Source organism: Macaca thibetana, chromosome 2, assembly GCF_024542745.1.
Source record: "Macaca thibetana thibetana isolate TM-01 chromosome 2, ASM2454274v1, whole genome shotgun sequence".
Classification (NCBI taxonomy): domain Eukaryota; kingdom Metazoa; phylum Chordata; class Mammalia; order Primates; family Cercopithecidae; genus Macaca; species Macaca thibetana.
The window spans coordinates 52371004-52383300 of NC_065579.1; the positions used below are offsets into that span (position 1 = coordinate 52371004).

The 12297-nt window shown below is 36.1% G+C and overlaps 1 protein-coding gene across 3 annotated transcripts in view; it reads left to right on the forward strand.

Annotated features, from left to right (window-relative positions):
• The window catches only part of RNF13 (ring finger protein 13), a 159609-nt gene that overhangs the window by 50009 nt on the left and 97303 nt on the right, over nt 1-12297 (forward strand). For 2 of the 3 annotated variants that reach the window (XM_050779780.1, XM_050779781.1), the window contains exon 4: nt 9444-9569. In XM_050779780.1, coding sequence (XP_050635737.1) covers nt 9444-9569 — 126 coding nt within the window. Of the gene's footprint in view, nt 1-9443; nt 9570-12297 lie in introns of those variants that run through there. The other variant, XM_050779782.1, reaches the window with a different exon arrangement.

The following is a 12297-nucleotide window of genomic DNA, read 5'->3' on the forward strand; positions in this document are numbered from 1 at the left end:
GAAACATCCTTTTTATCCTACCATATTCTGTTCCCTTACCTCGCTCCTTATAGATGATCATTATCCTGAAACTTATGTGTATCTTTCCCATTTATGTTACAAAACATACATATATATATATTTTTTTCTGCCATATATACATCTATAAACGTTGTGCTTCCATTTAAATTTTCTTTGCTCTGGTTTTAAAACTTGCTTTTTCATCTAACACTGTATTTGAATTTTTTGTTATTACATATTCCTAATTCATTTTAACTGTTGCATACTACATTTTATGGATATGCCACAATTTATTTTTTCATTCATTTGCTGGTAGATGCCAGTTTTTTACTTTCTTTTTTAGTGAACATCTTTTAAATATGTCTGCTTGTATACATTATATCTAGATGCCAATTCACACTTATCAAATTAGTAAAAATATGAGTCTAACAATATCCACAACTGACAAGGATATGAAACCAGGTATTTTTATATACTGCTGGTATAAAAGAATGTCCAGCCACTTTGATGAATTCAGTAATATCTCCCTTCTTCTGTAAGTGATAAGTAATAAAATAATTCATTATATTTTACATTTGATATATTCCCTGTTTCATGAAACAAGTGAATGAATAATCATCACCTTTGAAATTAACAGAATAACTAATGGCAATAACAGTACCCTTATTAAGACATTATAATTGTTCTCCCTACTTTTGTTTACCTGCACTATCCCTTCTTGCCAGTTGCCATTCTCTTTGAATTCTGAGTACTGAAATAATTCCTCTAGTTAGGATCTGACCATTTCCATCATTATGATCCCTTTAATCAGATTGATAAGCAAATTGTATCAACTTTAATTAACCAGGTTGTGTTCAACTATAAACTGAATTATAATGACAAATTGCAAATGGCAAGTGCTGTAGTAAGTGATGAATGAGTGAGGGTCTTTGTTGTGGTTGTGTTTGTTATGTTTTGGAAAACAGCATGTTTTTTGTCTCATTACCAAAGAATTCCTCTTAGTCTTGATTCCTTTTTTTTTTTTTTTTTTTTTTTTTTTTAAGATGGAGCCTCGCTTTGTCACCCAGGCTGGAGTGCAGTGGTGCAATCTTAACTCACTGCAACCTATGCCTCCTGGGTTCAGGCAATTGTTGTGCCTCAGCTTCCTGCGTAGCTGGGATTACAGGCATGTGCCACCACACCTGGCTAATTTTTGTATTTTTAGTAGAGACAGGGTTTCACCATATTGGCTAGGATGGTCTCGAACTCCTGACCTCAGGTGATCTGCCTGCCTTGGCCTCCCAAAGTACTGGGATTACAGGTGTGAGCCACCGCACCCGGCCTACGTTTGTTTATAATACTAATGGAGAATTTTTCTGATGCCTGTTTGGTTTTCATGGATTTACTTTTTCTATTTGTTTCTGAACTCTTGCTGTCAACGATTTTGTTAAGAATTCTGTAGTTATTACATTTAACCTCTTTATGTTTTTACAGGATTTGTCAAATACTATAGAATGTGAATTATGCATAAATCTTCTTTACTGGGTTGTACTGATTATGTGACAATTGTAGAGGACATGCATTGCTAGTGTAAGCATAATCCACTTAAAATTCTTGTTTTTAGAGAAACTATTTTGTTGCATGTAGCTAGAATGACAATGTTTGATTGGATTTTTTTTTTTTTTTTTTTTTTTTTAAGAATGATGATGTGATTGTAGTATTAGTGTGAATTTAACTACCATTGTTTGGATATTTGATCCTTATGTCGAAATCTGATCCCTAGTGTTGGAGGTAAGGCCCAATGGGAGGATGTTTGGGTCAGGGAAGTGGATCCCTCATGAATGGCTTGGTGACTTCTGCCACAGTGAATGAATTCTTACTCTTAGTTCCTGTGCGAGCTAGTTGTTCAAGAGTCTGGCACTTCTCTTCTCCCCTCTCATCATGTGATCTCTTCTCACACAGGCTCCCCTTCACCTTCCACCTTGCATGAGTGGAAGCAGGCCATCAGAAACAGGTGCTGGTGCCATGCCTTTTGTGTGTGTGCGTGTGTGTGTGTTTTCTTGTATAGCCTGCAGAACTATGAGCCAAATAAACCTCTTTACAAATTACCCAGCCTCAGGTATTCCTTTATAGCAATGCAAACACACAAAGACAGTAACATATCAATTAAAAGGCATTGTCCTCCAGAGTGCACATTCATTTTGTTTTCTGAAATGTCAAGGTATTATATCCATTGAGTGAACACACAGCATCTGTGTGTACCAAATGAGAGGCACACACCAGATGATCTTTTCTTCGTAGAGCTGGAATATCATAAAATCAAAATCCTAATAAATCGGTACTGTGTTAGTAAAATAAAACTGAAGGTTACAGTCATTAAATGTTTGCAGTTATGCTATTGTTATTAAGAACTAAATTTGATAAAGACAAAAAGAATGTCAGTTGCATCTTTTATGATTTCCCTTTGCTTAAATCTCTCCATATCAATTCAAATAAAAAAGAAATTATTGATCTTGTTTCCTAGCTTTATTCTGGACACTGATTTGTTGCCATCCTCCCTCCTTTTTTCTTTTAACGGCAAGGTCACTAGCAAACTCTTTATGTCTGCAGATTAATTTGAAGTAGTAAACTTTGGAAGAAGATATTTATTAATTTATATGTAAATGAAATTTTATTTGCAATCAGGTTATTCTGATGATATAAAGAAAGGTATAGTGGATGTTTAATAAGATATATTGTATTTAGATGGAACAACCCAAATTCCAAAACCAAGAGAAGAAAAACTAGGCATTTGGAGTATATTTCTCCTTAACCTATGTGATCTAAGAAATAAAAAAAATAAATAAAAACAAGCATCTCCATAAGATAAAAGTGTCTTTTCTGGCTGTCTGCAGAAGTGGTACTTATCAATGGTGACAGTAGACTAGAGCCTGTACAAAGGAGCTAACCCTTTCAACACATTCATGAAACTTATTTCTAGATATTTATATATATATATATAAAACAGACATTATGTTTGTTGTAATAATCATCAACATTAGTAGTAAAAGCAGGAACATTTAAGATATAACCTCAAAAGCTGTCTTATTCATTGATCAGCCCTATACCCTCCTGTTTGGTTTTTTTGAGAGAGAGGATCTCACTCTGTTTCCCAAGATGAAGTGCAATGGTGTGATCTCGGCTCACTGCAGCCTTCCACTCCTGGGCTGAAGCAGTCCTCCCACTTTAGCCTCCCGAGTAGTTGGGACTACAGGCATGCACCACCACAGCCAGCTAATTTTTATATTTTTTGTAGAGATAGGGTTTCACCGTGTTGTCCAGGTGGTCTCAAGCTAATGAACTCAAGCAATCTGCTTCCAATCTTCCCATTTTTTTGTATACCAAAAAATTGGAATAGATGATCTTTCTTTCTGTCTACTAATTTTGGGTTTCATTTGGTGTTGTTTTTCTAGTTCCTTGAGGTTCATTGTTAGGTGGTTTGTTTGAAATCTTTATGCTTTTTTGATATAAGCATTTGTTACAGGAAAGGGGTCCCGATCTAGACCCCAAGAGAGGGTTCTTGGTTCTCGTGCAAGAAAGAATTCAGTGTGAGTCCATAGAGTAAAGTGAAAGCAAGTTTATTAGGAAAGTGATGGAATAAAAGAATGGCTACTCCATAGACAGAGCAGCCCGGAGGGTTCCTGGTTGGCCATTTATATGATTATTTCTTGATACTATGCTAAACAAGGGGTGGGATTGTTTCTGTCTTCCCTTTTTAGACCATATAGGGTAATTTCCTGATGTTGTCATGACATCTGTAAGCTGTCATGGCACTAGTGGTGTTACAGGAAAGGGATCCTGATCCAGACCCCAAGAGAGGGTCCTTGGATCTCATACAAGAAAGAATTCAGGATGAGTCTGCAGTGCAAAGTGAAAGCAAGTTGATTAAGAAAGTAAAGGAATAAAAGAATGACTACTCCATAGACAGAACAGCTTGGAGGGCTGCTGGTTGCCCATTTTTATGATTATTTCTTGGTGATATGCTAAACAAGGGGTGGATTATTTATGCCTCCCCTTTTTAGACCATATAGGTAACTTCTTGAAGTTGCCATGGCGTTTGTAAAGTGTCATGGCACTGGTGGGAGCGTAGCAGTGAGGAAGACCAGAGGTCACTCTCGTCACCATCTTGGTTTTGGTGGATTTTAGCTGACTTCTTTACTGTAACCTATTTTATGAGCAAGGTCTTTATGACCTGTGTCTTCTTCTGACCTCTTATCTCATTCTGTGACTTAGAATGCTTTAACCATCTGGGAGTGCAGCTTAGTAGGTCTCAGTCTCATTTTTTGCCCAGCTCCTATTCAAGATGGAGTTGCTCTGGTTCAGACACCTCTGACACGTTTATTACTATAAACTTCCCTCTTAGTACTGCTTTTGCTGTATCCATATATTTTGGTATGTGGTAGTTTCATTTTCATTTGTTTCAGGAAATTTTAAATTTCTTTTCTTAATTTCTTTATTCACCCATTGGTTATTCAGGAACATTTTGTTTAGTTGCCATACATTTGCGAAGTTTCCAAGGTTCTTCTTGTTATTGTAGTCTATTGTGGCCAGAAAAGATAGTGGTATGATTGCTACTTTTTGAATTTTTCAGACTTGTTCTGTGGCCTAAGATAAGGTATATTCTGAAAATGTTCCATGTGCTGATAAGAATAATGTCTTTTCTGTAACCGTTGGGTGAGATGTTCTGTTAATGTCAGGACCTTTAGGTTATTGATTCTTCGTTGATTTTCTGTCTGGTGATCTGTACATTTCCGAAAGTGGTGTGCTAAAGTTTCCCTACTATTATTGTATTGTAGTCTCTCTCTCCCTTTGGATCTGTTTATGTTTGCTGCATATGCTTGGCTGCCTCATATTGGTTGCATAAATAGTTATAATTGTTATATCATCTTGCAGAATTGACCCTTGTATCATATATATTGATCTTCCTTGTCTCTTTTTATACTGTTTGACGATTTGTAGTCTGTTTTATTTGATATAAGTGTAACTACTACTGGAATTTCATTTTTCACCCCTCACTTTTGGACTATGTATATGTTTATAGGTGAAGTGGTTTTTTTGTAAGCAGCGTAGTATTGGGTCTTGTTTCTTTGTCCATCCAGCCATTTTGTGCCTTTTAATTGGAGAATGGATTCCGTTTACATTTGGTGTTATTGATGAGTTAAGACTTTTACTTCCGTTTTGTTGATTGTTTTTTGTATTGTAATTTTTCTCTTCCTTTCTTACTGTCTTCCTTTGTGGTTAAGTGATTTTCTCTGATAGTGCTTTTTAATTAATTGCTTTTTATTTTTAGTGAATCTGTTACAGGTTTTTGCATTGTCAGTACTATAAGGCTTACAAAGCCATCTTATAACAAGTTATTTAAAGGGTGACATTTTAAGTCACATAGAAAAGAATAGAAACAAATGAGAATGAAAAAAAAAATTCTACACTTTAACTCTATCCCTCACATTTTGGCTTTTAGTTGTCTCAGTTCACATATTTTTATATTACCTATCTCTTACTATGTTGCTGTAGCTATAATTTTTTTGTTTGTTTTCTTTCTTTTAAATAATTGTTTTAAATAGATTTGTCTTCTGGACATAACTGGAGTTATGAGTGGATTGCACACCACAATTATGGTATGAGTATTCTGGGTTTGTCTATGTACTTAATTTTACCAGTGGGTTTTAGACCTTCAACTATTTTTTTTTTCTAATTATTTTAGCACGTTAGTCTTTTTTCTTTCAGACTGAATAATTTTCCTTAGCATTTCTTGTAAGACAGGCCTGGTGGTGGTAAACTCTCTCAGCTTTTGTTTATCTGGGAAAAACTTTGTTTCTTATATTTGAAGGATAACTTTGCTGGATTTGGTTATTCTTGGATGATAGGTTTCCTTTCTTCCTCCCTTCCTTCCTCCCTCCCTCCCTCCCTGCACTTTTTGATTTTTGCTCCTCTTCATTATGATCCTCTCTGCTCCTCTCCTCCCCTCCCCTTTTTCCCCTCCCTTCTCCTTCCCTCTCCTTTCCCTTTCTGTCCTTTCCTTTCTTTCTCTGTCTCTCTCTTTCTCTAGTTATTCCACTTCCTCCTGGCTTGTATTGTTTTTCAATGAAAAGTCTGTTGCCACATGAATTGGAACTCCTTTGTATGTTATTTCCTTCTTTTTTCTTGCTGCATTTAGGATCCTCTCTTTGTCCTTGACCTTTGAGAGTTTGATTAGTGTATGTCTTGGGGTAGTCTTATTTGGGTCAAATCTGTTTGTTCTCTCACCTTCCTGTTGCTGGTTATTTATATCTTTCTCAAGTTTTGTAAAGTTTTTTATTTTTTATTTTTGAATAAGCTTTCTATACCTTGCTTTTGCTCAGCTCCGTCTTGAACACCTATAATTCTTAGAGTTGGTCTTTTGAGGTAATTTTCTTTATCTTGTAGGAGATCTTTATTGCTTTTCACTCTTTTCTTTTTTCTCTTCTGTGTATTTAAAATTAGGCTGTCTTTGACTTTGCTGATTCTTCTCCTTGATCCATTCTGATGTTGAGTGCCTCTAATGAATTTTTCAGGTCAGCAGATATATTTCTTAGTTCCAAAATTTGTTTGGTTTAAACAGAATTATTTCAATTTTTTGGTTAAAATTTTCTGATAAATTTCTGAATTTCTTTTCTGTGTTATCTTGGAGATCACTGAGTTTCCTTAAAACTGCTATTTTGAATTCTTGCTTAAAAAGTTCACATATTGTCATCTTGTTAGGGTTGCTTATTGGTTTCTTGCTTTGTCCATTTGGGCATCATGGTTCCCTGCTTGCTGTTGTTTCTTGTGGATGTATATCTGTGTCTTTGCATTGAAAGATTAGTTATTTATTCTGTTCTTCTCTGTCTGGCTTGTTTTGGTTTCTATTGGATGTGTTTGGTTAGAGGTTATTTACTGCTTGGTTACTGCCTCCTTTTTGGCTTTAGGTGGTGCCTTAAGCTTAGGTTCACCTTGGCTCTAGTAAATTATCAAAGTGTTGCCCTTCCCAAAGGGGCAGGTCCCAATGGGGATATCTCGGCAGTGTGGGGAGGCTGGCTTTGGAGGTTTATGCCCAGTGGACTTGTGGGACAAACCTACTGTATGGTGCTACTGAATAGCTACTGTGATTTGGCATCTCCTTTGGTAGAGTTACAAAGGAGGGCTCTCCTTTATAGGGCTAGGGATTGTAGTCCTGCTTCCCCTCTTAGTCTCTATCTACCTCATGGATATTTCTCCCTTTAGGTACTTGTGATGCTTTCTGTGGGTTAAGGAAGGGACACATCTCCTCCTAGGGAACCCAAGATAGTGGGCAATTTGGTTCCACCTTGGTCTTACTTTTACAGTAAGTTGAAACAGTGAGTTGAGGGGAAATTTTCCTTGCAGTTGGTGCTGGGCAAAATGGGGGGAGGGGCATTGTGGATGTGCAAGTCTAATTCTCTGTCTGCTGGGAGATTTTTTTACTTCTCTGTGGCCCTGGGAATGATCTCTCCTTATATTTGAGTTCTGGCTTATTTCTGGCCATAATCTCATTGCTGTATATTTGTTTTCCTTTTTCTGTGTAGGGGAGTCAAACCAGCTTGCTTCTGCATCACCATTTTGGAACTGGAAGCCAACCTATATGGCTTGTGTTTAATTGCTATAATAACTGTGTTGAAAAAGATTTCCTACACTATGTTATTTGGCATTGAAGCAAAAAGTGTTTGCAGAAAGGCAATCAGAGCAGGGTGCACATTTAACAAGAATAAAGCAAATATTCATCATTGGAAGGATGACCACAGTTGTACTTCCTTGCAAAAAAGGTGCTTTATGGGATTAAGAAGAGGAGCTATTACATGAGCAAATGAAAGAGTGATACATTTTATACCCAAGTTATGTACAAACACTTTCCATATCACAAGCTGAGCGATATAATTTCACGGAGGAGAAATTGCCAAATCCTGTGGAATAGATGATTAGTGTGACCAGTTCAGGGACCATACAGAACTGTTGTTAAGGCATTGTCTCATAGTTTTAATTGCCTCCTTCCTTTATAAATGAAATCAATTAATTTGATCATCTTTTTATGTGTTTATTCACTTTTTACATATGTTAAGATAGTCATTTGATTTTTCTGTTTTAATCTGTTACCAGATTTTTTTTTTTTTTTTTTTTTTTTTCCGAGATGGGGTTTCGCTCTATCGCCCAGGCTGGAGTGCAGTGGCACAATCTTGACTCACTGCAGCCTCCATCTCCTGGATTCAAGCCATTCTCCTGCCTCAGCCTCCCAAGTAGCTGGGACTACAGGCATGTGCCACCATGCTCGGCTAATTTTTGTATTTTTAGTAGAGACGGGGTTTTGCCATGTTGGCCAGGCTGGTCTTGAACTCCTGACTTCAAGTGATCCATCTGCCTCAGCCTCCCAAAGTGCCGGGATTGCAAGTGTGAGTCACGGCGACCGGCCTGTTACTACATTTTCTTATGTCAAACCATCCTGCATTCCTGAAAGCAACTTGCTGTTTACTTTTTAAATTCATGGTTATCTTGTGAACGTCTTTTCAGTTGAGTGTGTACAGGTCTTCCTCATTTTTTTAAATGGCTGCATTATTTACCTATTGTATAAATATACTATAATTGTTTAAATAGCTGTCTTTTGGATATATGTGATTTCCAGTTTTTGCTATTAAAAATAATGTACGAGGCTGGGCGCGGTGGCTCACACCTGTAATCCCAGCACTTTGGGAGGCTGAGGGTGGAGCACGAGGTCAGGAGATTGAGACCATCCTGGCTAACACAGTGAAACCCTGTCTCTACGAAAAATACAAAAAAATTAGAAGGGGGTGGTGGCGAGCGCCTGTAGTCCCAGCTACTTTGGAGACTGAGGCAGGAGAATGGCGTGAACCCGGGAGGCGGAGCTTGCAGTGAGCCGAGATCGCGCCACTGCACTCCAGCCTGGGCGACAGAGCGAAGACTCCATCTCACATAATAATAATAATAATAATAATAATAATAATAATGTACCAATAACTGTCTTTCCACATACACCTTACATACTCAGGCTAGCATTTCTGCAGAATAAATTTCTATAAATGTATTTATTATGTGCATTTCATTGTCTGCTAACATGAAAGAAAGTTAATTTTTAAGACATCTTTGCTTGGTTTGAAAATGTCAAATATTGTTAGAAAATATACCAGTGGTTGTCTTTGGGGTGATTGGCTTATGCATGCGTTTGCTTATTATTATTATTTTTTAACTTCAATACAAAAGATAGAACTTATTTTAGAAAACTAAATGCTTTATGAAAGCAAATGCTGCTTTAGAAGTTCTGTGATTGTGAGCAATTGTAGATGCCCAATAATACATCTAGCATAATGCAAAACATGACAAATTGAAAAGATATTTGTAGAAGTAGGTTGATTGATTTATTGACTGAAACAGATAGATAATTTTTACCAATTCTTTTTCAGGGTTTTTTGATTAACTCAAAACCAGAGAATGCCTGTGAACCCATAGTGCCTCCACCAGTAAAAGACAATTCATCTGGCGCTTTCATCGTGCTAATTAGAAGACTTGATTGTAATTTCGATATAAAGGTATGGTTTTCTTTTTTCATTTTTTGTTTCCTATTTGTTTAGTTAGCTAATTTAAATCCTCCCTTATTTCAGAAAACATTTAAAATTTAAAATCCAGTAAGATTGAAAATAAACTGGATGCATAGAATAGAAATAACTTTTACTGGTTCTAAGAATTTTCAGGCATTTGTTGGACATCTTGAACTGTGGTTTAACAGTGGAATCTTACTTGATCTCATGTAGGAATGAAAACTTAACTTCAGCCTTTAGTTTTATGCCTTTACCCTTCCAGTATTAATCTCAAACCTACATCTATACCTGTATCTACATTGTCATTGAGGTTTGTCTTTTGTAATAAGTTAAATCTGCCCCTGTATAAAGTTTTTTCTCTCTGACATGTGTTAAGCTAGCATTTCAGATAGTAAAATGAGGTTTACCCACCTCCCTCACCATGTATCACCAGTGCTGCTCTAGGTGTATGGTTTTTTAAAGTCTGTTTTGGGATTGGCATTGGCTAAGGAGCCACATTGAGGCCTATGTAAAATAAACCTTGATGTAACTGTTACTGGACTTCCTCAGAGCTGAGTGTCATATAGTGTCTTGCATGTATCTCCCAGAATAGGACATGGGCTATTATTTCATGTTGCTTGGTCTTAGATAATTTGTTCAGCAAGAAAAACCGCCCTGTCACGCTGTGCATGAATTTTCTCTGCAATTTTGATTGCATGGAAGAAATGATACCTCCGTAATAAACTTATGAGAAGAATAAAATAATAAATATAAAGGAATTTGAAAATGTATAGCACTGTGTAAATGATAGGTATCATTACTACTTTATGTTAGTTCCAAATATAGACTCTCACTTGCCTTTAAATGGGAATAGATTAGAGTTTGAAGTCAAAGTAGTAGATTTCCTGCTCCTCAGAGTTGTTTATGATAGTTTACATTTAACTGTTTTATCCAGAACTAAACTATAATAATTAGAGATTGCTTCAGTTAAAATTAAATGTTATTGTAATGTTTCATTAATTTCTTGCTGTTAAGAAATTAAAAGTAAACTAATTCTATTGATCCCAAGGTCTACTGCACTATTATGCTTTGTAATTTGTGGACTCAGTACAGTCTGATAGATAGAAACTAGAATACTTTTTTGTTGTTGTTATAACTTTCCTTTACAGGCAGGGATGGGAGATAGTACACTTTGAAAATTAGGGAAATACTGTTACTGAATATCTGTTTTTGAAGATGAAACCACAACTCGGGAATGAATACAGTAGACTTGTTAGCCTTCTTGTCCCTTTAGTGGATCCTCATCATGAGTCTGAGTACTTCCAAAGGAGCTTAATGATTTAGTCATTAGTCCAGCTCATCTCTTTTCACTGCTTGCCTTGAATTTTATGTTGCAGCCATACCGCCTGCCTGAATTCTCTCAACTGGCTGTGCCTTTACATGTACTATTTTCTCTGTCCAAGATCTCTGCTCCAATGATCTTTATCACCCATTTATCTGTCTCATCACTTATGTGCTAGCTGAGGATGTTACCTCCTCAGGAAGCCTTACTTTTCTTTCTACTTCCTCTGTTGCAGTGCAGACCATTCCAGCTCAATGTGCCACCCTTCCACTTTGCAAATACTTCCTTCATTGCGTTTTATCACATTGTTATTGCTTTTTATTGAATATATATATATATCTCATTTGTGAATTGATGGTGTTTAGCGTTCATGTTTTAACCATATTTATATATCCAATTTGTATTATAGTACATGGTAAGCAATCAATAAAGACTTATTAAATCAAACTGTAATAGCCTTTTGCCTATGTGTCTAATATATTCTTGAAAAATGTGTACATATGAAAAACATGGAAAAAGGTTTCCGTTGAGCCATTCTAATGTTAGAAAGGGAAATGTTAAAAAAATTCTCATTGTACTTTACCATGTAGGCACAGTTTTAATGAATAAGGCTCTAGTCTGTTGTACATGTTCTTTCACTTGGTTATTTTTTCTTCCACAAATATACAGTGGAGTATATTCTGGCCATTTAAGGCTGAAGATTCCTTACTTATGTCATTCCTAATGATTTCTGTTTTTGTCAGAGTTGTATAAATTTCTGGAACATCAGTTTACAGGGAGACACAATGATTATAATCAAGGTCTGGAAACAGAGTGTATACACTTCAATCTCATCTTTATCATTTATTAGCAGTATGACCTTGGACAAGTTATTTTACCTCTGTGTGCCTCAATTTTCTTATCTATAAAATAAGAATTATAATGTTCCCTATATCATAGGATTGTTGGGAGGATAACATGAACTAATCAATGTTAAATGCCTCCCCAACAGCACCTTGCATACAGGAAGGAGGCAGTGGGTCTTAGCTGTTGATGTTTTTTGCTTTTAACCATTAGAATTAAATAGAATAAAGGTAAAGATGGCAAAATTGCTGACTTTTTGGAAATCAAATTGTCTAATAAGTCACATGTGATATAGCAACTCAGTGTCAGCTGTTGTATAAAATTTCTAATTTGGCTTATAAAGACAGTTTAATCATACCATTGTGGAAAGTATGTTTCATAAATTTGTAGTAGTAAGAATTATGCATCACCTATCAAGGTAGTGTGACTGGGTAAGGATAAAGTCATTATGGTTACTGGAAAAACAACTGGAATCGCACCCTAAAGAAAATTTCCTTTCTAGGGTGGTTACTGATGGATAAGCTGTTAGCCTTATTAACTGTACTTTTCATATCA